Raw genomic sequence first — 27,352 nt, 5'->3', positions numbered from 1 at the left:
AAGAGCTGTGAAAGTCAACAGAAGAGGAACGGAGGAGGTGAGGACTCTGGGGACGGGATCTCCCTCACAGCGTCCAGCTTCTGGGGACCGCAAATTCCTTCCACTCAACTGTCTCGGAGGGCAAGAAGCAGAGGAGAACCACCCAAGGATGATGGCAGGCCCGATTGTGATGCAGAGAATGCTGAGGTGCGTGGTCGCGCGGCTCAGAGGGGTCTCACCACAGCGATGGTCGGCCCGAAGAGGACACTGTGGACAATGGACGTGAAGAAATTGGAAGCCTCCGTAGGTTTTCTTGATGTGAGAGGGTTCCTGGATACCTGTCAGGTAAAACACTCGCTGCCGTCAGCTCCTTAGCTTACAAATCTCTGGAATTTTCTCAGTCCGCCGCGCCTCGCCACCCCAGGAAGCATCCTCTCGGCCAGTCAGGGCTGCGGGCTGCAGGAGGGCACTCGCGCCGGACGCCCTGCGCGTCCCCTCATCCCGGCTTCCTCCAAGTTCGCGCAGGCCGGCTCCGCGCATCCGCGGGTCACGTGCGCGGCCGGCTCAGCTGACGCGACTGGGCGGGCGTGACGTCATCACAGCGCGCGGCCGCCGGGACGCCGCGGGAGCCTACGGGTCGGGGCGGCGGCGGCGCTTGGGCTCCTACTGAGCCGGCCGCTAGCCCCGCGCCCACCCCACGGGCCGGAGTGCAGGTGAGTGGCCAGGAGGAGGCGGCCGGCGCCCTTCCCTCCCGCCTCCCCTACCGTGGTCCCCTCCGAGCGGAGAGGGGTCTGCTGGCGTCGAGCGCCCCCGCCCTCCACCTGGAGGCTCTTCTCCCGCCGAGTAGGCGGCCCTTCCAGAAGCCGAGCCCTGCCCGCGGCTTCCGCGGCGCAGCCCCTCTACTCGGGTGCTCGCTGGCTCGCGGGAGCCCCAGATAAGTCATCTCGGGAGCGGAGGGCGGAGGGCGGAGGCCGGGTCCCCCAGGAGATGGGGTGTGACAGTGAGACAGGCCCAGCCCTGTCGAAACCCACCCCCACGAAAGTCTTCGCGGTAAATGGGGGGCTTCTGTTCAGACCTTTCCCGTGTCTCCAGAGTTGAAACTGAGTTGACTTAAGAAAAGTCTTTTTGAAAATCATCTTATGCTTGGATGAATCACGTCCTTTTCTGTAAAATGGATCTTGCAGAGTTATGGGAGGGATTATCTAGAGTGCTTATATAATAATATGCTAATTATAAACAGGAGTAGATGAGAATTTAGGATCTCGTTTTTACTATTCATATGAAATTATTATTGTGAGTTGTGGACTGTTGAAAACCATAGTTTTCTTTCCCCCCTTGGATCAGTTCAGAAGGTTTTGGATTCCACATAAGATAGGCTTTTAATAACCACCTAGTTTCATTCCCCAGAAATTGCTCTTGAAGCAAACAAACAAAAAAATAGTGTGACTAAAAACCTGCAAACAATGAAAAAAGTACTTGTAACATTAATTTCTTTTTTATATGTAACCCATTACTGAGTTCCTTTAATGCATACACGTGACAGGCTGTGGCAGTAAAATTAGTAGTGGAGTTTTGTTAGGTTTCTATCCTAGTTAGTCTCTTTCAGTGTAGAAGAATTACTACAAATATTGATTTGTTAATGGACATTTACTAATAATGTAGAGTAGAAAGAGCCTTCTATAGGACAGCCTCAATAGTTTAAGTGAAAGTCCATAGATAAGCTTGCATGGTTTCCATTTTTCAGTATAGGTATTGGACCCTATTTTCAAGTTTTATTTTAAGGAGAAATCCAGATGTATTTGGAAATCATCATAAATATTTGCATGCTTCTTTAGAAAACAGTTTATTTTCACTCATACTAGCTTTTATTGCTCTAGGTTGAATACACAATTTTTCTTTTCTTGCATTGTACTACTAAGCATTTATTGTGTACTTGCTAGGTGAGAAAAATATATAAAACAGGGTCCCCACCATCTAAATATTTACCTACTTCACCTTAAGGGTATTAAAAATAGTGATGTCACACCTCTAAGAAATTTTATCTTTCCATTTTATCATGTGAGACAACAGCCTTGTGAAGATATGCAGGAAATGTTTCTTTCGCTTATAATGCCATTGAGCATTGATTATAATAAATGTCAAGTGGTTGAGTCACGGGATTACAATGGAATTCAGAGGAAGAAGAGATTGTTTTCACTTGGGCTGGTGAGTGGCTAGATTGTGTCGGTGATGCCAGGAATAGTAATGCTCCCTACTTTTGGACGTGTGGATCTGATGGAGCCTCCTTAACTTGTGAAGCTAACAGAACGTAGTTTCCCCAGTCCTTCATACACACATTGTTTTTTTCCCTCTTGTAGTTGCAGAATCCAAGGACCCCTTTCATCCTTTCTCCATACTGCTTGGTAGGAGGCATTATGGCCCCCAAAGACATAATGACAAATACTCATGCTAAATCCATCCTCAATTCAATGAACTCCCTCAGGAAGAGCAACACCCTGTGTGATGTGACGCTGAGAGTAGAACAGAAAGACTTCCCTGCCCATCGGATCGTGCTGGCTGCCTGTAGCGATTACTTCTGCGCCATGTTCACTAGTGAGGTGAGTGGTGACTTATCTTCTCACAAGTGGAACTCACACTGAATGAAATGGTAGAAGTTTGATATGATGGTGAATATCTGTATTATGGTGGTTAGATAGGCAGACTCTGGATAAGATCTGCCACTTGACTGAGCTTTCATTTCCTCATGTCTAAATTAGAGATTCTACACTTATTGTGACAATTACTTGAGAAGATTGCACTAGACATGCTTAGAAAATTGTCTAGCATATAATAAAACACAAATATCAGCTATTGGATTTTACGTATTGTTTTTTAAATTTGCTTTCCTGTTTTTCTTCTAAAGTTTAATGTTTTAAAGTGAATATCAGGAAATAGGGAGGAGGGAAGGATAGAGGAGTAAGATTCAGTCTTCATCCCATTCTTTACAACAATATGTGAAGAAAATCAGTATTCATTCTACCAATGTAGATTTTAGAGTAATTGCAAATCGGGTACATGAACTATAACTTGGGAAAACATACTGACTCTGGAGCATAAGCCCTTAAAGGGACTTAGAAGCAGGTTGGCTTGGCAAGAAAAATGTAGTGCTGACAAAATATTAAGAAAGACTGCCTAGGGATGCGGTGTATAGCTCAGTGGTAGAGCACATGCCTAGCATGCGTGAGGTCCTGGGTTCAATCACCAATACCTCCATTAAGAAAAAGTAGCAATTAACAAATTAAATAAATAAACCTAATTACCTCCCCCCTTCCCCCGCCCCAAAAAAAAAAAAAAGACTGCCTTAGTGATTGCCTGGCAAGACACCTAAGATGTGGAAGAGGCTGTTGAGTGACTTGTGAGAGACTCTTAGAGAGCTGAGCAGAGGAGAGCCCTGCAACTCTCATTTTCCAAGATCTCAAGTTTGATTTTTAAATTTTAAATAAATTATCTTGATTTCTTTTTAAGCTTCAATGGTGAGAACACCAGTGTTTATATCATTTATCTCTACTTAGACATAAACCCGAAATAGTTCATCATGATAAAACTTTCTAAAAACCTTTACCTGGGGTGGGAGGGTATAGTTTAAGTGGTAGAGTGCATGCTTAGCATGCACAAAGTCCTGGGTTCAATCCCTAGTACCTCCTCTAAAAACAAATAAAGTAAGTAAACCTAACTACCTCCCCACTACAAAAAAAAAAAATCCTTTACCCACTGGTGTTTTCTCAGTGCAGACGTTGCAGGTGATCTGAGTGGGAGAGAGAGTATCATGGTAGTGACAGTGGCTGCCTTTTGTGGGCCAGATGCTGTGTTAGGTGATTGTCGAGTCCTGGTCACCCCACGGCAGATGTTACAGTCTCATCGTACAAACGGAGACAGAAGCTCTCAGATGCTAATGCCTAACTGCTTGTAAATGGTGGAGGGGATTCAACCCTAAGTTTTCTGACCCTGAAGCCTGGAAGGCTGTTAACTGCTGTGCCTCCTCTGCCTCTGAAATATGGACTCTTATACTTCAGTTTAAGTTAGTTTCATTCTGATTTTTACGTTCAGTTGATAAAGCCAGAGTCGTGAGTGAGTGCTCAGTCACGTGGCTGCGAGGAGTAACGTGGAAGCTTGGCAGGTCCTCCCTGCGGACTGAGGCTAATTTTACAGTGACCCTGTGCAGAGCAGCGTTTCAGGCCCTGTGCTGTGCTGTCCTGGCTCCCGCGAGGTCGGCCCAGAGCATCTGAAGTGCTAGTGTTTAACTGGGCGAGGACAGTGTCACACAGCTGCCAGCAGGAGGCACTGAGCACTCCACCGCTGACTCTGATTACACACTGTGCACCTGTCTTCACTCTTCCTCTGCACATGCAGGAATTAGCGTGGGCTTCTGTGAAAGAATTTGCTTTCATTTTTCTTCTCATCAGTGACTATTTTATAGTCTTTTTTAAAAAAACTGACATCAGGCAAGAAAATGCCAGATGGTTTTGCATTTTTTGGGGGGGGTTATAATTGACCTTCACACAGTGTTAGTTTGGAGGAGTACAACATAGTAATTCGGTATTTCTATACAGTATAAAATGGTCACCACAATAAACCTCGTTACCACCTGCCACTATTCAGAATTACTACAATATTATTTATTTTTTCTTAATTGAAGTCTAGTTGATTTGCAGTGTTGTGTTCAGGTGTACAGGGTGTTGTGACTCATTTATTTTGTAATGGGAAGTTTGTACCTATTAAGCTCCCTCCTCTGTTTCATTCATCCACCCCCTTGAATCTTGGGGTGTTCTTTGGTTTTCTTCATTTTCCTTGTATCTCTGACTTGCATTTAGGAGTCACAGTTATTACTGTGGTCTCTCAGGGCTGGGTTGGTTTTTATGTGAGCATGTACCCGTGTAGACTGTGTGTTTGTCTAATATTTTGTCGCAAGGGTTGTTTGTAGTGTGGATGGTACCTCCTCTTTCTTCCACACGTGCTGGCTTTCCTCCCCTTGATAGGGTGTGACTGGTGTTGTGGTGACCAGAGCCTTCCCTCGTTGTTGTGCAGGGCCTCATCTTTGCTTTGTGGTTGTCACAGCCCTACTGGGAGCCAGATCTACTCCCCTGTGGTTGGAGCAGAGGCCCCCAAACCCATTTCTGAGCTGCGGTGTGTGGTAGGTGGGATTGGAGCTCTTCTGCTGGAAGAGGAGCTGCTGAGTATTCCTCCACAGGAGATGTCCACCAGGAAGTGCCCTCTGTGTTGTTGTCTGTCACTTGTTACGTGGGCTCACAAGGTACACTTTGTTGACACTGCCCTTGTCCCCGCCTCAGCCATGGGAATATTAACAGCCCCCTCTTGTGTCCCCCAGATTCTGTGCCCACAGAGCCACCAATGCAGATCCGCCAGCTTTAGGTGCTAGGACCCACCATAGTGCGCATGCAGTCAGGCACCCAGATCCACCACGAACCACAGGGTCAGCCCAGACCCCAGCCCCAAGTCCCCAAACTCTGGCTGCTACTAACAGCAGACCCACCCCACGCCAGCAGTCTGTTAGGTTGTCTCAGGCACAGGTTCAGAAAGACCCCGGCAGCACAAATCTGCCACCACCTCCTGGGGCTCAAAACAGATCCTTAGGGTTTTTGTTTTTAATTGAAGTATAGCTGATTTACAATGTTGTATTAGTTTCAATTACACAGCAAGGTGACTCAGTTTTATATCTATATATACGTTCTCGTTCAGATTCTTTCCCATTATAGGTTTTTACAAGATACTGAATATAGTTCCTTGTGCTATACAGTTGGACCTTGTTTATCTGTTTTGTGTATAGTAGTTTATATCTGTTAATCCCCAACTCCTAATTTATCCCTCCCCGCCCTTTCCCCTTTGGTAACCATAAGTTTGTTTTCTATGTCTGTGAGTCTGTCTGTTTTGTAAATGAGTTCATTTATATCCTTGTTTTACATCCCACTTATAAGTGATATCATATGGTATTTTTCTTTCTCTTTCTGATTTACTTCACTTAGTATGATGATCTCTAGGTCCCTCCATGTCGCTGCAAATGGCATTATTTCATTCTTTTTATGGCTGAGTATTCCATTGTGTATATATACCACAACTTCCTTATCCAGTTATCTGTCCATGAACATTTAGGTTGTTTCCATCTCTTGGCTGTTGTAAATAGTGCTGCTGTGAACATTGGCGTGCTTGTGTCTTTCCGAATTAGAGTTTTTGCTGGATATATGGCCAGGAGTGGGATTGCTGGATCATATGGTAACGCTATTGTTAGTTTTTTAAGGAACCTCCATACTGTTCTCCATACCCTTGAGTTTATTTTTAAGATTATTGGGTTTAAAGGAGAGGGTCTAGTGACCTGGATTTTTAGGTTCGGTCCCTTAGCAACTCTCTGTGAACCCTGGCGACCATCTACCTTCACCGGATTGCCTGCAGAACAGAGTGGTTGAACTCAGTGGTCTCGTCTTTCTCTTCCAGCCCTGAGCTGCTCCTCAGGTGGTTGCAGCTAAAAGAGCTCAGGCTGAGGCGGGAGGGCCTAGGTTCTGTCTGTCTCTTCTAGTTGAGACCTTGGTTAAGTCTCGCAACTTCTTTGAACCTTAGGTCTTTTATGTATTAAATGGCAGTAATGTCAGACCTAACTGCCTTACCAGCTTGCTGTGAGAATCAGATAGATGAAATAATAGTAAGTGAGAGGCACTCTGAAAAATTGTAAAGCAAATATAAATGTGAGTGAAATACTACAATTGCTCTAGGTTATTAGATAGTGAACTCATTTCCATATTTAAGCTATTTGTCTAATGGGAGTATAGTTTATTCAATACAAAACTCCTGAAATAAATGTACTTACGTATTTCTGTTTGTGAATACTTACACTGGTTTAAATTTTGGTAAAATGTTTCTCTGAAGTAAGGACAGATAGACAGCTTGTGTGTAGTCTAAGGACAGAGGACAGTGCTGGCTAGTCCTGGGGGGTCTGGAGCTGGGTCCAGCGGGGCTCTCTGTAAGCATGAAATCTCAGTGAATTTTGTATTTCATCTTAAAAGCTCACAGACACTAGTGGCATGCTCATGGAACTTTTGGTTCTATTCCATGTTACATGTGTATTTGTTTTAATATGAAAATAGCATTTTAAATTATTCACAGGTAAAATTGATGTTCCAGGAAGGTGTCACCTCTGTATGCTCTTGGGTCACATGTAGCCCCTCCACTGGAAAAGCTGGAAATACATGCCGTGCTTCCTTTGTACAAATCAAACAAAATAGACGGTAATTTTTTTTTAAGATGTGTATTCAGTTAATATTGTTGACATCCATTCAAGCTCCTGGATATGAGATTCTGCCTCTATCTTGTGGGATGATAACCACCGGAGTGACTTCATACCCTTTGAACTTTCAGCTTTCAGAGAAGGGGAAACCGTACGTTGATATCCAGGGTTTAACTGCCTCTACCATGGAAATCCTGTTGGACTTTGTGTACACAGAAACCGTGCACGTGACAGTAGAGAACGTCCAAGAACTGCTCCCTGCAGCCTGCCTGCTGCAGCTGAAAGGTACAGATGCTAAAGGTGCTCTTGTTCATGCCAAGGTAGCCCTGGAGATGTTTAAAATTCAAGATGTAAACTTAATCATCAACATTAAGGAGACAGACTACAGGCCTGAGGTTCACTGTTCATGGCACAGAAGATCAGATTTCAGTTGCAGTATAGAGCAGCCTCTCCAAATGTGTTTGGCTCTTTAGAAGAGAGCATGTACTGTCTGTTTTTTAAAAAATGGAAAAGGGGATGATAGATGTACTGTCTTACGTATATGTACGTAAGAGTCCTGTGAGGACACTGGAAACTGAGATGGTTCATTGCCTCCGTGGAAGGGAACTAAATGGCCACGTATATAGGGAGGGGAGGCAAACTATTCACGTAAAGCCCTCTATGCCTTTAATCTTTGGAGCCATATAAATTGTCTATGAAAAGTTTATTGACACACAATAATGAAAGTGTAACATTTTCACAGGATTCGAGATGGTCCCCCTTCCAGTTCGTAGTCTGTCTTTCTTAACCTCTGTTCTGTTTCTGTCATTTTCAGTTTTTAATGTATGATTGAAACAGTGGGACACTTTTGCATTAGTGCACAGCTGCAAAATTAAGCTTACAGTCTGAGCATTTCAGTTAGAGAAATATGAGGTTGTCATTAGTACTTTGTATTTTTCCTTCGCTGGAGTCTTTTAGTAAGTTTCTGTGTGGACTGGAAATTATACTGTGCTGAATTACAGTTGGTTTTATAGCTTGATTCCCAAGAGTTTTATAGGCATTTTTTGTTTAACTTTGGAGGTGTCCTTGATGCATTTCGTCCTGCTGTACTTGTCTTAATGCTGCAGCGGGCATCTGTGAAGGCAGTGCTGAAGGCCACACAGCACATGAGACAGAAGTAAGGTTTGAATTCTCTAAGCATAAATCTTCTAACGTGATTCCTAGGTGTGGAGCCAGGACTCCTCTGATACTGTATGGACATGCTGTGATCCACGAATACAGACCCATCCCCCTGGCCGAGAACCTCAGGGACTTACTGTCTGTCTGCCCTAGGTGTGAAGCAAGCCTGCTGTGAATTCTTGGAAAGCCAGCTGGACCCTTCCAACTGCCTGGGTATCAGGGACTTTGCTGAAACTCACAACTGTGTTGACCTGATGCAAGCAGCTGAGGTGTTTAGCCAGAAGCATTTTCCTGAAGTGGTGCAGCATGAAGAGTTCATTCTTCTAAGTCAAGGGGAGGTGGAGAAGCTGATCAAGTGTGATGAAATTCAGGTACAGACTGGCTGGAATTATGCTTCCTTCAAGGCTGGACCATAGAACCAAAAAGCAGGGTGGAGTTACTGTGCTTCTGTAGCACGGCTTTTCAGTCACGTGTCCTCAGTCACGTGGCTCTGAGGGTTCATTAAATGCCCCTGAAATTATATGCCAGATGTGTTCGCATATTTGTGGGAGGGAGTTTGCCACCTTCACCAATAAAACCTGTGATCCCAGTGGTTAAGAATCACTGTTAAACAGTTTGGAATAAGCAGAAATTGGAAGTAAAACACTTCTCTACTACTCATTCACTCATCTTTAAACATTTACTGAGAAAATCCAGTAGTTAGCAGTCACTATGCCAGGTGCTGGGGACCCAGGCATGAGAAAGATAGTCTTGTTTTCAGAGAATTCACAGTGCAGTGGTACAGACAAAAAGACAAAAATTATAATAAAGTGTCATGAGAGTAATGAGCCCGTTCAGAGTGAGGAATTTACATAGAAGAGAGAAAAGTAAACCTGTGGGTTTAAGTGAGATCAAGAAGAAAGTGGATCAAAGAGGATGGGACAGAAAGTTGGGGACAGTAAGCAGGAGACAGATGGTCAGTGCCTCCTGGGAGTCAAGGGCCTTGCAGGCTGGATGTTAAAGCAGTCATGTCCCACCTGCCTGTGCCCAGGCAGGCGCTCAGTGACCTCTCCCAGCAAGGGGAATCTTAGTGTCAGCAGGTCGGCAGAGTTGCGGTTGCATCTAGGTCTGTCATGAGGCTAAGAACAGGAGTGAGTCCCGCAGGGTGGAGGTGTCTGCAGCCAGGGTCCAGCGCTCTAGTTGTTGTGCCCGCAGAGCCAGGTGCTGGGGTGAGAGCCCACCTGCTGGGCTTCGTTTCCCCAGGGAGGAGGCATCCAGTTCTCTAGGAAGACTGAGAGTTCATTTTTTCTCCTCTCACTCTCCTCAGATAATAATGAAAAATGACTTTAAATTAGTGGATTCCCAGAAGTTAGTGGCATCTCAGTTTAAACAAAAGATATGTTGGAAGGAATCAAAGTTTGATTAATGTTCTAAGTGCCACAGAATGAATTTGGTACTTAAAGAAATTCTGTAATATACTTTTGTAAACAAATGATTACTCCCTGATTTATTTTGCTATATCTAGGATTTCCATGTAATAACAAGTCTTAAATATATTTCTTACCAATGTTTAGCCAACTTCTTCTTGACGCCTTTCCTTAGTGAGTTTTCTGAGGGAAGTTGATTGGGGGCGTGTTGGTGCCCTTGTTTCCGACAAGAGGGATGATTTGCAGTCTGACGTGTGGTTTCACATCAGCCCAGAGACACTGCTCTTGCAAGTCTACAGAGTCAAGTATTTGCTGAAGCTCTGTTCTCACCCTCACAGAGCGAGGGCTATGTTCTTGCACAGAATGCCAGATACAGCAGGTAGAATGAGCTCTGCAGACGTGAAGTTCATCACACAGGGTCATAAAAGAACTAACTATTGGTTTATTTATCAAATATTTATTGAGTACTTACTCTGTGCTCAGAACAGTTCCAGGTGCTAGGGATGCAGTTTTGGATAAAACAGACAACAATCCCTGTATCATGCAGTTTCCATCCTCATGGTACTATTCCTGGCATTTTTTAACTTATTTAATTCTCAGAACCCTCTTCATTTTTCACAGGAGGAAACGGATGCTACGAGGTTGGTTATCACACCACAGTAGGAGGTGGTAGAGCCAGGACTCACATCTAGAGTCTGTCTTTTAAACGCAAAACTGAGATGGCCACCTCGCCAGCTTGTTTCTGTTTGACCAAATCAGGAAGCAATCATAGCAGCCATTTCTTTTAGAGCTGTGTAGGTTTGGGGATAAAACTGTCTGGAACAGGGAGGGCAAATAACCTATTCGGAAGCTGAGCTGAACTCTTGTATAGTCTTCCATAAGTGTCTGGCAAGACAGGCCTTTGTTCGTTTGTTTTTCAGCAAATGACATTTTTTTTCTCTTTCATATACCAGCTGGAAAGAGGAACCAGATGTCTGGCTCCCATTGCTAACTAACACTTTTTCTGAATTATATAAAACAATGTCTTCAGTAAGGTCGAGTATCTCTGCTCATGATCAAAAACCCCATTTTAAATGGATGTATCTAATTTAAACCTAGAATGTGTCAGGGTCTAGCATGCAGCTGTTTAAAACTATTAGCCTGTTGTCCTTGTCTTTAACAAAAGTTTATTTAAAAAATCAGGCACCCTTCTGCACCCTCTCCTGCATCTCAGCCCGCTGTGGGCTGGGTTAGTCTGACCTCCCGTGAATTTGGTACACAAGTTTCTGCACCACTGCCATCGTCTAAGCAGCATCACCTTTTGCCTGTACGTGGGCTCCCATCTCTCAGCCCATCTGAGCTATTCTACTGTGGTTATCAGAGCCGTCTTCACACAACATCGATGTGATCATGTCAGGCCTACTTGAAACCTTATTAAGGTTTCCACCTCCTCTTAGAGTGAACTCCAGTCTCCTAATGCTCCGTGTGCTTCTCTGGCTTGAGCTTTTTCATCCCCTCATTCATTCTACCACACCAGGTCAGTCCCTAAGCTGTCCACTAGGACGTTCTGTGAAGATGGGAAAGTTCTGGATCTGTGCTGTCCAGTTCACTAGCCAGTAGCCGTGTGTTGCCGTTTCAGCACTTGAAATTTGGCCAGTGTGACTAAGAAGCTGAGTTTTTAATTTAACTTAATTTTAAGTAATGTAAGCAGCCACACATGGCTAGTGGCTGTTGTGTTGGACAGCCCACTTGTAGGGCTTTCGCGTGTGCTTTCTGTCTGCCCTGGAGTACTCTGTCCTCCTCCGTGGCTCACCACTGTGCATACATCAGATTTAAATCTATCGCTTCTGCAGGGAGGCCTTCCCTGGCCCATCAGTCTAAGTAAAGAAATGTTGTGTTACTCTGTCCCATAGCCCCTCTACTTTTCCTGTGTAGTATATAATGACAAAACAAGATTGTTGGTTTTTCTGATTTAACAGTTATCTCCACACTTAAGAGGAAAGTTTGTGTCTGATTTGTAGACCATTGTATAATTAGCCTCCACCACAATTCCTGGCACTTAGTAGGTGTTTGGTAAATCGATCAAATGGATGAACATTCCGAAATGTTTTCTATATTTTCAGTTCTTGGGAGAAGTCCACAGAATGGTTTCTTTGTCTGGGCACTCTGGACAGATGCACCCTGTGGACTGGTGGAAGGCACACAGGCCTATTCTTAAGGTGTCAGTCTCGGGGAGGCCCTGGGTGTTACTGTACCTGGTGCTCTTCCAGGGTGAGATGTAGGTTTTTAGGGTGTGTCTTCACGTATCTAGTCTGCCATACATAGCTTAGACCTAAGTTCCCCGGGTGATTAATTGCACATATCATCTCAAAGAGCATGGCACCTCATACAGAGTAGGCCCCCAACTGCTAATTGACAAGGTTTGAGGACTGTCACGCTCCACATAGTGACGTAAGAGAAGCTCCTGCTTCACCGAGGAGCCAGCCTGGAGGTCGTGAGACAACGCCTTTGAGTAAAAGTTATTTTAGGAGCCAGTTTTGAATAGGGCAAGAGACTCTCCCTGCCCCTGCCAAAGTTTCAGGAATGACCAGAAAACAACTCGGGAATGGGGAAAATTCTGAATTAAAAGCGGATTTGTGACTAATGGCCTATTAGGTACTCTCTTAGATGTTTTTTTACCTAGTTTGACTGTAACTGTCTTCATGATCTTAGCAAATTGTGTCTGAAAAGATTGTTTTCTCAAGAACCTAGCTATTTCTGGAAGATGGGGAAATAAAGGCAGGGGCTAGGGCAGGAAGGAGAAAGTAAGCGTGGTTACTTTTTGAGACTGAGAGACAGTTGGACGAACTGAGACCCATGATGTAGTTAAACGCCCACAGGTGGATTCTGAAGAGCCGGTCTTCGAGGCTGTCATCAACTGGGTGAAGCACGCCAAGAAGGAGCGCGAGGAGTCGTTGCCAGACCTGCTGCAGTATGTCCGCATGCCCCTCCTGACCCCCAGGTACATCACCGACGTCATAGATGCCGAGGTGAGTCTCCCAAGATGCACTGGTTCCAAACCCCCGGACGTCTCTTCATGTTGTGTACCCAGAATCAGCTCTCCTAACACAGGGCCCGCGTGCCCAGCGAGCCTCCCCAGGTGTGCCAGGGAGTCTGGCGGCAGTGGCTTGGTTGGCAAGTCAGCCTCCTGGCAGAAATGAAAGTCTATGGTTTAATTTAATTTTGTGTTTTTGTTGTCTTTTTGTTTTACTTGCCCCTCAGTGTTTTGCATAAGCAATGTCAGATGAGAGATTGTGTCCCCTTCTCCATTAAACACAGATTGTTCCAAATTATCCTGAAAAAGATGCTTTGCTTATTCAGTCTCTTTATTTTTGACCTCTGATCAGACCAACATGAAAGTGGTTTGATGCATTTTAATATCAACTTGGGTCATGTGTTTATTTACAAGTGTTTCTCCAACCTAAGTTCTCAGTGGTACGTTTTCCTGACTCACAGTGTGCATAACTTGGACGGTACCCTGGGGGAAGGACACTGATTTATAACATGCAGATAAGGCCCAGGGCAGCAAATGTGTTCCCACTTCTGGCCCAGCCCCAGATCTCTTTGGAAGTTAATTACAAACACAGTTTTTCAGTTATTCACATTTTAAAAGTTGTAGGCTGGTTGGTGTCACATCTCCGACTCTTTCTCCTCTTTGTAATTTCTTCCTTCAGTCCATCCATGTGCCCCTCATGTCTGTTTCTTTACATGATGGCTAGAAGCCCAGACTGTGGACCAGATTCAGCACTTTCCTTGCAGTGAGGGACCCTGACCTCACTCTCTTCTCTGGGGGGCTCCTGCTGGGGCTCCTCAGTGGTTGAGCCCAACCAGGAGTCAGTGTGGACGCCCCCAATACAGGTCCTTTAGGTCTGTCTTCTGAGCCAGGGAGCAGGGTGGAGACAGTGCCAGGTGACCCTGGGGTGGCAGCTGGGAGACGGGCCCTGTGACAGTGCTGCGGACCTTGGGGATGTCGTTTCAGACAAGACCAGCTTCTTCCTTTCATCCCAAAAATGCCCAAAGCCTTTTGGTTTTCCCTTACAAGTTGTACTGGTTATGATGTCCTTGTGTTTGCCTAATCACTGGAAGTATGTACAAACAAACTGATAAAAGTAGTTACCTTTAAGTGTGAAGGTGGATGAGACATGCATCTAGGTATATCTTTTTATATCATTTAATTTTTGAACCACAGAATGTCCATTAAAAAAAATTTTTTTAATCATTTCTGGAAACTCACAGCATAATTATTACCAGCAGTGCTCCTGGAAATGCAGGGCTTCGGAAACTGGTTTTCTGTATCGAGAGTTCATTTCTTTATAGGTGCCATTGATGCTCTTGTTAGAGGTGGCCCCCGTGGCTCACTCTCCTCTCTGCTGTGTTTCAGCCTTTCATCCGCTGCAGTTTACAGTGCAGGGACCTTGTGGATGAAGCAAAGAAGTTTCATCTGAGGCCTGAACTGCGCAGTCAGATGCAGGGTCCCAGGACAAGGGCCCGTCTAGGTGAGCTGGTGTCATGGCGGAATGAGGGGTGCTTTTCAACTATCCCTGGCAGGCAGCATGATATACCTGAAAAGAACGTTCTGTAAGAATCAGACCTCATTTCAGACCTTTCTCTTTTTTTTTTTTTTTTTTGAATAATGGTAGGTTTATTTAGAGAAATACATACTGCATAGAGTGTAGGCTGCTACAAAAGGCAATGAAAAGGTCACAAGATGTGGGGGTTCAGACCTGTTTTTAATCTTTTATTAGTTGTGACATCTTGAACAAATGTCTTTACCACCCTGAGCTTTCTTTCCTGTAAACCAGGAATATCTTCCCTATTTCACATGATGATTTGGAGGAGTAAATGAGATAAAGTGTGTGACAGCACTTCATCAGTTGTTAAGCATTATGCAGTATAAGCTATAATTCTGTTTCAGCACATTTGGAGTCTGTGAGCTGGGAATCATCTCAGATCCACGCAGTAAGGGGTGTGCTCCCCCGCCACCTCCCATCTGCACACTGAGAGAGGAGAGGCAGGGCGAGTGGCAGTGCTGTGCAGGGCAGAGGAGTTCCGAAGAATGGACGCACAGAATTTGGGTGGTGGCGGGACTCCGGAGCCAGGCTGTGGGGCAGATCCCTGCTGCTGTACTGGGCATGTTAGCTTCGGCAGGAAGTTTAACCGCCCTGTGTTTCAGTTGACTCATCTGTAAACTGGGGGTCACCATAGCTCCTGCCTTGAGGTTGTTGTGAAGAGCAGATGAAAAAGTTACGTGAAAGGCTTAGAACAGTTCTGGGCACATCATAAGTGCTATGTACGTTGGCTGTCATTTCAGCAGACAGCTGGGTTCACATCCCATCCAGCCAGGGATGGTGTGAGGGAGCCGATGCTCCTGCCTCTGAAGCAAGGGCCCTTGCCGTGAGGCATTGACATCTCTCTGACCACAGTCAGTACTCAGATGTCACTTAAATGCACTTCCGTTTCCCATCCTCACAGTTTTACTGTCCCCGGAGCCCAGGTACTGTGTGTAAAAGCATGTTGTGGGTTATAAATTACTCTGTATATGTGGGCCAGTATTTTGTTTTCATTGTTTCCTATTTTTGCTCTTCTCTGACTGTGGACTCGTGCGTGCTGAGGTGTTAATTGATAATTAAGTTTTTCATTGATCAGTTTAAGTAGAATGATGATTTAATCCCTTATATTTTTAGTGGCATAGTTACTATATGTCAGTGTAGAAATTTTAGAAATTCAGAGAAGCAAAAAATAATCATCCATAATCCCACCACCCAGAGATGCTGGTTTTTGTTATAGTTGTTGTCAAAGGGCTGCTGTTCTGTTAGTTCCTTAGGGTGACCAAGTGCGATCTGTATCTCGTGTCACATGCAGAGATAGAATTGACACAAGACAGGGTGAAGGACAAACTGAAAAATCATGAAAGTAGTGGGGAAATTATAGGAAAATACTTGTATAACTTCTGAAACTTTTTTTTTCTATTTTTAATTGTGGTAAAATATATATAGCATAAAATTTATCATCTTAACCATTCTATATTCACATTGTTGTACAATCGCTAGAACTCTTCATCTTTTAAAACTGAAATTCTGTATCTGTTAGGCAACAACCTCCATTCCCTCTACTCCCCTGGGTAGGAACCATTTTAATTAGTACAGAAAAAACTAGAAGCCTTCAAGGTTACTTGACTGCATCAGTTTTTGTTTTTTGTTTTTTTCTAATTGATGGGAAAAGACAAAGTTAAAAGACAAGGGCTGGGAGAAAATATACACAATATGTATGACAAAAGGTTAATATTTCTAGTATAAAAAGAACCCGTAAGTATCAAGAAGAAGAAGAGCAGGAACCCCGTGGAAGACGGGTGTGAGAGATGTCGGGCAGCACACAGAGGAGCACGAGCACAGGAGCAGCACACACTGAAGAGTTTGCTCCACTGGCAGGTCTGGAATCGCAGAGTTTAAAATGCTACCCTGTGTGCCCCACCTCTGGGCACCAGGGCTATAGAGAGTGTATCAGTGTAGGAGTAACATGTGTAAGTACAGATAATTGCTAATAATCCAGAAAAGAAGGGATATAACCTGAATTGCAAATGGAGGGGAATGATTGTTGACTGGACTGTAGCCCAGCCGTACCGTGGAATGCTGTGAAACTGTGAAAGGCATTGAGCCATAATGTACATGAGATCAACTGTGTGCACACTTAGTGAGGGAAAAGAAACCGGTTTTATTGGAAAGAAAAAAAGAAAGGCAAAAACTCCTATATATGTGTGTTTCCTGAGCATAAACAAAGGCTGTGTATGCAGGATGAACACTAAACCTTAAACAAAATGGGATTGCAGGAGAATATTAACTACTGATACTTTGTTTATATACCTCTCTGTTATTACCATAGCTTGTGGTTACATCTGTTACTTAAAAAATGATAACAAACATACATATTCTTTAAATACCAGTGATGCAGTGGGAAGAATCTGGTGCTAGGAGGTCAGACGCTTTGCTCACTTGGATTTCTACTCCCAGCTCTGTCGCTTACTCTAGTAACTTGCTTTCTGAACTTGGACAAGTCCTTTAGCTTCTCTAGATTACCATTTCCTCTTCTGCATGTCAAAGGAGTTAAATTCAGTCACTAAGATTCTTTCCAATACAGAAGATATGTTTCTTTTTTGTAGAGCCAAAGGGGCCCCAGAGAGTACATGATGGCTTCATCAGGTTGCTTGTTAATTGTACAAAAGCCAATGAAAATTTGTGTGAACTGGCAATTCTAGAACGTTCTCTGGAGTACGTTTCGTGCATTCCTATATAGGAAGCAGAAGGCTCCTACTTGCTCCGAGAACTTGCTTATTGTCCTGACCTTGAGGGATTAGAAACTGATTCTACATGCCCTCATAGTTTTGAGGTTATCTTTTCAAAAATTTTAGAGAGGAAAATAATGAAGCTATTCCCAACCAAATTTTTTTTTTAAATTTTTGCCAAGTACTTTTTTTTTTAAGCAGAGGTGCTGGGGATTGAAACCCAGGACTCCGTGCATGCTAAGCATGTGCTCTACCACTGAGCTACACCCTCCCCCCCACCCCAGTTTGGTTCTTAATTTAGCATCTCCTTGTTAGTGCCTCAGAAATAAATTGTTCCAACCACCATGTCCTCTGCTCAGCTCTATTTATAGGGGTAACTGTGGTACTTGGTAACTGTGGTACTGCTAAACCAGTTTCCAAGATGATGACTCTTCTGCATACAGCATGAGGAAATTAAATATGCAGCTAAGTAAAAACAGCATGCCAAATAACGTGTGGGCATTGTGTTTTAATTATTAATCTTACCCATTACTCTCTCACAAAAGACGTCATAGGAATTGCAGTTTCTCTGCCTCTTTTTCTGGGCGTGTGGAAATGTAGGTCTCTGAACCTGTCATTCTGCAGTCCTGCAGTCTGCTCTCTATTTCTTTGACTACACACCCCAGTGCACATGCCTCCCCTCCCCAACCTGCGAAAAATAACCACGGGCGGCACTGTCAGGCCTCAGTGTTAGTAATGTGCCTTTTCATGTTGTTCTCAAAGATGTTTTAGACACCCTTTCCTCCTCTTAAATATAAAAATCTAACTCAACAAGTGCCGTGTTTGTTGTCGGAGAGCAGACATGCTTCATTCTGGTCGGCCCTTTCATCAGCTTTTATCACATGAGGCAGACGGTTAGAGTAGGGGCCCCCCACTCAGGGTCCAAAGACACTAAGACCCCTAGAAGTTCTTCTGAGGGAGGAAGACTTTCTAGGCACAAAGTAGTAGAAAAAATGACAAAAGAAAAGGTCAGTGTATCTGAATAAAATCACGTACAACATTCTAAGACAGATTAGGAAAACAGATTTGCTACAGCCACAGCACAGGGTTAAAATCAATTGTATGTAAAGAGCTCAAAAAATACATGAGAGGAAGAAACACTAGAGACGTGAGTGCACAGTTCACAGAAGGGGAGTCCTACTAAACAGAAGGGGCGAGATTCAAACTGATTAGTTACAGAGTCTTATTAGTAATGAGAATTACAACAGATAAAATTTTTTGCCTACCACAGTATCAAAGAGTGGAAAACAGTACGCAGTGCTACATAGAGTAGAATGAACTGACACCTCTAGAGTGTTGGTAGGAATATAAATGTGTTGAACCTCAGAAAGCATCTTGTGATACATACAAAATACCTTCATAAAGTTCATGTTCTTCATTCCAGTAGTCCTCCCATTTTTATGCTAAGAAAATGACTGGGGAAAGTTTCACATTCAAGAATATTTATCACAGGATTATATGTGATTCTTTATAACCCCAAATTACAAACCCCTGAAATACCTAAAAATATTAAAATCGTATTTTAAAAGATTTTGTTAATATCTTGGGAAAGTGAAATAAAAACAGGATGCAATACAATACCATCTGGTCCCATTTATGTTTTATCAATATTTAGAAACAAAACTGGAAGGAAATCATCTGATACATTTTGGTGTGTCTTTGTATTGTGGATTTATGGCTAAATGTTTTTCATAATATTTGTCTATATAAAGTATTTTTGCAGCAAAATCTGTTTTATATATATTACATGTTTTATCATGAGAAATTAACATTGAAAAAATTTTTAACCAAACGGTGGGTAATATGCAAGTAAGGACAGCAGTCATACTAGTCCTTGAGTTATTTTTTAACCTTTCTAAAAGAAGATCATTTTTGGACTAGAAAGAGCCAAACAAAGACATCAGAATTGACTAAAATTGCGTATATTTGGTGTTAGAACACTGGTGCTCCCATCTTCATCGGAAGCTCTGGGGGACGTACGTCGCATGGGCCCTAGTCGGGGAGTCAGTTACTCTGCTTGGCAGGTGGTCTTTCAGAACACAGGGTCTGTCAGGGGAAATAATGAAAGGAGCCTTCCTGGCAAAGAGGTTTGGGAGCCAGTGGTCTCGGACCCCCAGCATTCAGAGCCACAAATCCCTGCGCTGTTCCGCTGTGAACACAGAACTACCAGGATGATGAGTGAGAAACTTTTGGCCAACGGGAATGCTGTCGGTTCTCTGGGTTTTGAAATTGCAGTTTAAAATCAATGGAATTTTTTTTACTGTGTGAAGCATAGAAAGTACCCTTGGTTGTTATACAGTGTTTTCAGTCTATTACCCTTCAGGTCTCAACCACTAGCATTGCATTTACCTAAAGGGAGATGTGTTTGGGTAGGATTGTCTCACCTCCTCTATTCAAGTTCCAGGGAGAGAAGAGATGGGAGAGAGGGGGGCAAATAGTAGGAAGCCCTGCCATGAAGGGCCTGCCCTCTCCCAGCTTGAAGGAATTTTACGCACAAATAAAATTAGCATCATAAGAAAGGGCCCATTGTTCAAATGCTTTGTTTTCTAAAAGGAGATGACTGCTCACCTTGGAAAAGGGTCCACTTTATTGGGCAACTGCACAAACAGGAGCCCTCTCAGAAGAGGAGGTTAAACTCCATGGTTTATGTGTGGGTTATTAAGAAAAATTTCAAACATGTATAAAAACAGAGTATATAAGGATTCCCCTTCCACATCACCCAGTTTCAAAAATTATCAACTCAGGGCCTATCTGTTTTGAAGCAAAATCACAGACAGGGTAAAACTCCATTCATGTATGTTATGCTTTCATGTGTATCTCTGGAACATCAGGAGTCTTTTTTTACCAGATCCAAATTGCCATCATCATTCTTTGAAGCACACAACCAATTCTTTATCATCATCAGATACCAAGTACACGTTTCCGATTCCTCAATTTTCCCATAATTTATTTTCCTCTGTTCTTAGCACTTCGTTTGCTCCAATCAGGATCCAGATGATGCCCACGCATTGCACTGAGTTTATATCTCTCTTTAGTCTCTTCTAACTCATAGGTTTTTCCATCCTGCTTTTGTTTTTTCCTTGCAATTTATTTGTTGAAGAAACCTGTAGAATTTCCCACTGTGTAGATTTTGCTGATTGCATCCAAGTAGTCTCATTTAACGTGCTCTTCTGTCCCCTGTGTTTTCTATAAACTGGTGGTTAGACTAGACGCTTGGTAAGGTTCAAGATTCAGCTTCAGTTTTCCAACAAGAACACTCCACAGGTGATGGCAGAGTGCTTCTGCTTGAGCGTCGTAAACCAGTGGGTTAGCTTCCCCCAGTGATCAGAGCAGCCATTGATAATTGTCAGAGCCATTGCTGCATTAGAGGTTTACCTGTATTTCTTGTCAATTTAGAGGTACCGCATTTGCTCTTTCAAGTCCAGGCCAACTAAATGTGCTCTTGGTGATTGAATTGTCCAGACAGCTCCAGCTAACCATTCTTTCCACGAGTTCTAGTAGAGCGGGTACACAGGGGGATTTCCTCGGCAGAAATACTGTCAGAACAACGTTATCCAAATAAGTCCTTAAGGGAAAGGGGAAGATATAAAAGCTATCAAAATATCTTGTTTGGGAAAATAATAGAGGAAAATGATTCCCTTTAGAAGTGTAGTCTTGTGATTACTGGGCAGTTGTGATGAGTTGGCCGGGAACATGGTCAAATAGTTGGCTAACTTGGAAAAATAAAAATTCATGGAAAAGATTTTTTAAATCCATCATTTGGTTCCTAAGCCACAACTCTCAACTTTTGGGAGACAATGTTAGGAGCCCATTCTTTACTATCACAAGATAACTCCCATTTTGAGTTTTACAGGCAGAGAAGGGCAGGGAGCACCCTCGGCCTCCAGCGTACACTTAGAGCCTGTTACGAAATCAGCCAGTCTTCTGGATGGGTTGAAATGGTGTGGAGTATGTTGCAATGTCATACAGAAATTTAAATTTCAGAGATTCATGTCCTCAAGAAGAAATAATTTCCTATTAGGCAGCTTTGTGATGAATCTCTCCTATTTCAGATTGCTTCTCTGGACTTCATAAAACAATATATCCTAGAACTGTTCCACGTCTCCTCCTGTGTGTACTCACCCAGCCAGCAATGGTAACATCTCTCCTCCCTCATCTTCAGGAGCCAATGAGGTGCTTCTGGTGGTCGGGGGCTTTGGAAGCCAGCAGTCTCCCATCGACGTGGTAGAGAAGTATGACCCCAAGACTCAGGAGTGGAGCTTTCTGCCAGTGAGTACGGGTGGGGCTGGGCGCGGGTAAGGAGCTTGAATGTCCACACTCCTCACTCTAGATCATAACTAATCCCACCCTAGTAGTCGAGGCGCCTAGTAACAGCATAGTGTTCCTTACCACAGTGTTCACACCATGGGCACTTAGTAGTTATAGACTGATTCGACTTCAGAAGTATGAGTAGCACTGTGTCACACTAAACCCAGCTGGCCGCCACTGTTTGAGCGCCTTCCTGAGCTGTGGGTATAACTCGCAGGGTGCTCTACCAGTCATGCCCTGAACTCACTGTTAAATTGTGTTAAACTGGTGTTTGGTGGAACTCAGAAGTTTGCATCTTTCTCCCTTCATATGTCTCTGTTTCACTGCTGAATGAACAGTAATAATTCTAAGAAAACATGGAAATCTTTTTATCAGTTCTCCTAACTTTTCAGGCCTTTGAACCCTGGCCCTTAGACAGCAGCGTGCTAATGCTTTTCCACTTTAGGGAAGGAGGTCAGTCTTCAGCCCAGTGCCTTATGGAGTAGAAAGGAGTCAGATACTGGAGAATGGAAAGACTTTAGTTCCTCTGGAATCCTTGGAAAGAGGCAGACGTACAGAAGGCCTGCCTCTCTGAGAGCACCACAGCAAGCAGGAGGTTTTCATCCAGTAGGCAGAGAACCTCTGCTTAGAAGGCTTCTCGGTGGCAGGTGAAGAAGCAGAGGTGTGTAGATAAAAACAGAAAGGGCAGCAAAAGGTGAGGCCTAAGACTTGTGTGACTGAAATGACAGAGGTGCCCCTTCACTCCTGAACCCACAGAGCATCACTCGAAAGAGACGCTACGTGGCCTCAGTGTCCCTGCATGACCGGATCTATGTGATTGGTGGCTATGACGGCCGTTCCCGCCTCAGTTCAGTGGAATGTCTCGACTACACAGCAGATGAGGATGGGGTCTGGTATTCTGTGGCCCCTATGAATGTCCGGCGAGGCCTGGCTGGAGCCACCACCCTCGGAGGTAGGCTGGTGCACAGGGCGGTGTTTCCATTTGGGGTGGCTGGATTGGGGTTCACACCACTCCACAAAATGTAGGAGCCACTGGTAAGGTCAGAGGTGCCTTTCTGCTTTTGGAAACACTCATGGATGTCTCAACACTGACAACAAAGGTGGTAAATCAAGTTCCAGTGTGCTGAGTGGGGAACTGGCACTAGTATTTTTGCAAACTCACATCTGGTCTTGGAATGTTTTTGAAGGTTCTGTCTTACCCCATTCTTTTTCTGTGTCTTGACTGTACTGTTCTCTTTGAAAAAAGAAAAGGACTTAATTGATTTATCCCATAAAAAACACTTGTCTTTACCCCCAAACATTTGAAAGAGTTGTGGAGAAAAGAGTTATTAGAAACCTCTCATTCTCCAATAGTCTGTGGTTTGTTCTTTCCAAGCAGATATGATCTATGTCTCTGGGGGCTTTGATGGAAGCAGGCGTCACACCAGCATGGAGCGATATGACCCAAACATTGACCAGTGGAGCATGCTGGGAGACATGCAGACAGCCCGGGAAGGCGCCGGCCTTGTCGTAGCCAGCGGAGTGATCTACTGTCTAGGTGTTCCATCTGGGCGCAGGAGAGAACTTGATGGGTGGCGTCCTCTGGGTGGGGATCCCTGTTAGTAGAATTGAGTTTGTAGACTTCCTTGAACTGAAACCTGAGTCTGTCCCATTGTCTTTCATTAACTGGGGTTCTTTTTTTCCTGAAAGCAAGGATCAGGGGCCTGTCAGATTTCTCTTTGGATTATTGGAACCCTTGAGGGAGAACCAGAACTAGAAGAATTAGTTGAAACCCTGGAGAAAGGCAGCCTGGGGTGGGCGTAAGGATTTACCGTTCTTTCTGGAATGGTCTCTGCTTTGTCTTTCAGGAGGCTATGATGGCTTGAATATCTTAAATTCAGTTGAGAAATATGACCCCCACACAGGACACTGGACTAATATCACGCCAATGGCCACCAAGCGCTCCGGTAAGACCCATCATATGGGAGGGGGCAGTGGACAGTGCTGTCAGATCTTCACACGTGTAGGGCTGCAGCCACAGGTCAGGCATTGAGCCTGAGCTGGAGTCCCTTCTGCACTGGAGATGGAGTAAAACAGGAGTCAGACCCATTCTCCCCACAACCTCAGCTTCCAGCCAGACTACAGTTTGAGGGCAACGCCTTCTTGTCTTACTCATTTTTAATGTCTTGGTTCCCTCCCTGCATTCTGAGTATCTGGTCCAATTCCATGTACATAGTGCGTGCAGAGTGGTCTCACACACGTGCAGTAGAGGGGCTCCTGAGTGCCCTGGGCGGGGACACAAGGAAGGGGAGAGCCCTGCCGCTGGGCACAGTGCTGCAGACCCAGAGTCACAGCCTTTCCTCACAGCCTTCTTTTCTCCCTTCCTCTTCTCCTGATGAAGAGGGCTGGGCTCTGACCTGATGAAAGCGAGGTTAACAACCAGTTCATTTTCTCTTTTCTCATTTCAAGTCCTGCCCAGAGGGTTTACAGGTGGGATAGCCTATGCTGGCCTGGATTCTTCTAGGCCTGTCTGGCCCAAGTCCACATCCCTCAGCCACCCCATGTTTCAGCTCGCCACCACTGACCACGTCTTTCCAGGATTCAGGCCCTAAGCTTAGTACTGTTCACTTTGTGTACCTTTCTCCCCAGGTGCAGGAGTAGCCCTGCTGAATGACCATATTTATGTGGTGGGGGGATTTGATGGCACAGCCCACCTGTCTTCTGTTGAAGCGTACAACATTCGCACCGATTCCTGGACGACGGTCACTAGCATGACTACCCCGCGATGCTACGTCGGGGCCACAGTGCTTCGGGGGAGACTTTATGCAATTGCAGGGTGAGGGTTTCAACAGACCAGAGTCCTTGTGCCTCCAGGGCAGTGTGATCCAATCTGCACTTCGGGGTTCAGGGTTTGGTTCAGGGGTGATGTCTCCACGGCACCCTTGCTGTAGGACTTGTGAGGGGAGGACCGTGCGGGGAGGGATGGGGAGCTCATCTCCTTGCCTCTCCCCCATCAGTTACGACGGGAACTCCCTGCTGAGCAGCATCGAGTGCTATGACCCCGTCATCGACAGCTGGGAGGTCGTGACCTCCATGGGAACCCAGCGCTGTGACGCTGGCGTGTGTGTTCTCCGAGAGAAGTGACCAGTCCAAGGGGCAGTCTGAAGAGAGCCAAGGATCCTTTCCAGGATGTCTGTTTCTCACTGTGTGCATGGGAGGATTACAAGCACCAGTGCCATGATGATTGTACTTATTTAATACCCCCTCTCTCACTGGTCCTTGTCTCCGAGGAGGGTGGGTAACAGACACTCAAGGGAAGAGAACGCGTGCTGAGTGGGTATGAGAGGCCAGACCACTTCTCCTTGCCGAGGGAGCACTTTCTTGTCATTTTACCTTAGCGTGTGCTTGGGAGAGTGTACGTGTTAAGTTGTGCCCCGTGTGTTATAGAGAATACGGTGAGTATGACCTGCGGGGTGTAGGCAGGATCCAGCCTAGATGACTGGAAAGATACCACCTCTTGTTTTCCAGGAATAAGTATCTTTCCTAGTCTACAGGTAGCAAGGGGCAACACCGTCCTGTTCTGGAGGGAAACAGAGGGAAGAGCTGTGTCAAAACTTTGGGGGCCTGGGGAGGGGTCTACCTGACACTCGAGGGGAGCAGGGTTGCTGTCAGAACTGGGTTCAGCGTGAAGTGAACTGAATTTGGTGGGATGTGAGTGCGCCTGCAACATCTGGAGGAGTGAGAGGGAGTGTTATTTGGAGAGTCTTCCCATTGCCCCACGGTGTTTCTGAGCTAGAATGTTGTGCCCTTGGCTCTGGAGACTGAGAGAGTAACAAAGAGGTGGGGGGGGGGGGGTGAGCGGAGATGGAGGAAGGGGCATTCAGTATGCCGGGACAGGCTAGATTCCCTGCCACAGCTCATCTGCCTTGAGTGGGTGAAAGACCGTCTTTCTTTATTGAATCAAATACTACTACACTATTACACATCCATACTATTTATAGGGGGATGGGAGGGGTGGGGTGGCAGCCACCTAGAAGTTCAGCTACCTGATTACTCCCCAGTTCTTTTAAGGGCATACTTCTGCTAAGAAGTGGTTTTTACTGCTGTGTTTTTTTACATTTAGTCCTTTTCCTACTATAATATCCCTTCCCTGTCTTTAGAGTGGATTTTATTCATCCCAGGAGAGAATAATTACCAGCAACCAAAATCCTTTTGTTAGTTTCAGTACATGCTGTCCCTGTGTCTGAGCTGCCATCCAAGGCTCTCCTGTACTATGGAGTGACATTCCTGCTTCGTGGGTGTTGGGAGCGTGGGGACGCGATAACCTAAACAAGGATGCACTTTCCTTTTGCTCGGAAATTCCACTTTTTCCTCTTTTCCCTGAGTTGTGTTGACCTAAAGTTCATTTCCTTTGTATTTTTTTTAAGAAAATATTAAAAAAAAAACAAAGCAGGGGTCTCAAATGTCTGTAAGCAAGTTTGTGGCAAACCAGCACCGCCTTGCAGACATTTTGGGGGCCAGGCATAGAGATTAGGTGTAGGTCCTGTCTCTTCAACCTGTTCACCTGTGTGTTTGCCAATCAGCTCTGCTGTGTGTCTGTTAGACAGGGGAGAGGTCTCTGGAGATTCTCATCAGTGAAATGTCTGTACGCATGTTCATGGACTCCTCTCACAATTGGGGTTTACTTGAAAACCACAAGAAATAAAGGAGAGGCAGTTTGGGCTTCAAGTTGTACCTACTTGTTTTAGAGTTTTAGTTGCCCCAGTCGTTTTTCCATTTGCTTCGGTTTGTGCCACGTGATACAGTTATGCAGAAGGCCTGCAACACTGCAAAGATGCTGATACTCCGAGAGCAAAGGGAAGGGGGGGAGCCAGAGCCTTTCACAAAAGCAGCCCGCCCCTCGTGAGCACGTTGATTGTGCCTGCTGATTAAACCAAGCTGTGATACATGGGACTCAGCCTCTCCGAGGCAGAGAAGGGCTCCTAGGCCAGCTTCTCTGCTTGCTTTTCTGAGTTTCAGACCAGATTCCCAGTCGTTCTCACGTGGCAGCCGTGGCTGATGCCCTGTTGCGTCCTCTGTGCCTGCCCTAGTCTTCGGTACTGCGCTGCTTGCGTACCTGCACGAAGCTGCCCATTACTTGCTGGTCCCTCCTGTTTTTACAGCTCCATGAACTGGCACCAGCCGCTTGGTTATCCAACCTCTGTCACCTGTGTGTGTGACCACCACAGTACAGATATCCAGTTAATTTCCAGGTTGTAGATAGCTTGGCTTTAATTGTTCCAAACCCATTCCTGTATTTTTATTCCCTCGGCTACCACATAGTTCAGACTTTATCTCTTACCCAGACTCAAGGTTATAGTCTCCTGATAGCCTTACTTCTGCTCTTCTGCCTGCCAATCTGGCCCCTCCATTTTGTCATCAGTTATATTTCTAAACCACAGATAGGGTATTACAGTACCTAACATACAGCACATTTTCAGTAAATACTAAAGTTGTTGCTGACCTAACATTCCATAGATTCCCATTGCCCATATTACAAAGTTTGAATTCCTTAACCTGACATTAAGACCCACGGTGATCTGGGCACACTCTGCCTTTCTGATCTTACTCCTTCACCCTTTTTCCCCAGTATAATGTGCTCCAACCACAATAGTCTGCTGGCCATTCCTTAATTTGTTCTCACACACTGTTCCTTCTATCTAAAGTAACCTTGCTCTCCTGACAAAATCCTAGTCACCTTTTAATGTCCAACTCAAGCGTCACCTGGGTAAAGCCTTTCCTGTCTCCCCGGACGGAATTCCTCCTAACCTCTGCTTCCATCTACTTTGTTCCCTTTCGCATAGTTTGGCCCCATCTTCCTGGTGAGTCTATGTTCTCAAGTACAAAGTGCCTACCCGATCCTCAGGGTGTATA

At 44.9% G+C, this 27,352-nt stretch overlaps 1 protein-coding gene across 2 annotated transcripts; it reads left to right on the top strand.

The window, feature by feature from the left end:
- Positions 1-25: 25 nt before the first annotated feature.
- On the top strand, positions 26-24,680 carry KLHL12 (kelch like family member 12). 2 transcript variants are annotated; one of them, XM_006213244.4, is made up of 12 exons: positions 26-324; positions 2,337-2,576; positions 7,384-7,537; positions 8,564-8,781; positions 12,675-12,824; positions 14,216-14,330; positions 21,315-21,421; positions 22,217-22,412; positions 22,839-22,997; positions 23,308-23,406; positions 24,089-24,275; positions 24,457-24,680. In XM_006213244.4, exons 1-12 carry the CDS (start codon positions 226-228, stop codon positions 24,581-24,583), a joined length of 1,851 nt encoding a protein of 616 aa, XP_006213306.4. In that variant the 5' UTR covers positions 26-225; the 3' UTR covers positions 24,584-24,680. The 2 variants fall into 2 exon arrangements, with proteins under 2 accessions (XP_006213306.4, XP_031530618.1); XM_031674758.2 differs by lacking the exon at positions 26-324 and adding an exon at positions 577-692.
- Positions 24,681-27,352: the final 2,672 nt, after the last annotated feature.

Source organism: Vicugna pacos, chromosome 23 (genome assembly GCF_048564905.1).
Source record: "Vicugna pacos chromosome 23, VicPac4, whole genome shotgun sequence".
In the NCBI taxonomy this organism is placed as follows: Eukaryota; Metazoa; Chordata; class Mammalia; order Artiodactyla; family Camelidae; genus Vicugna; species Vicugna pacos.
Note: the sequence above shows the minus strand (reverse complement) of the source record. Positions and strands in the feature narration are given on the sequence as shown.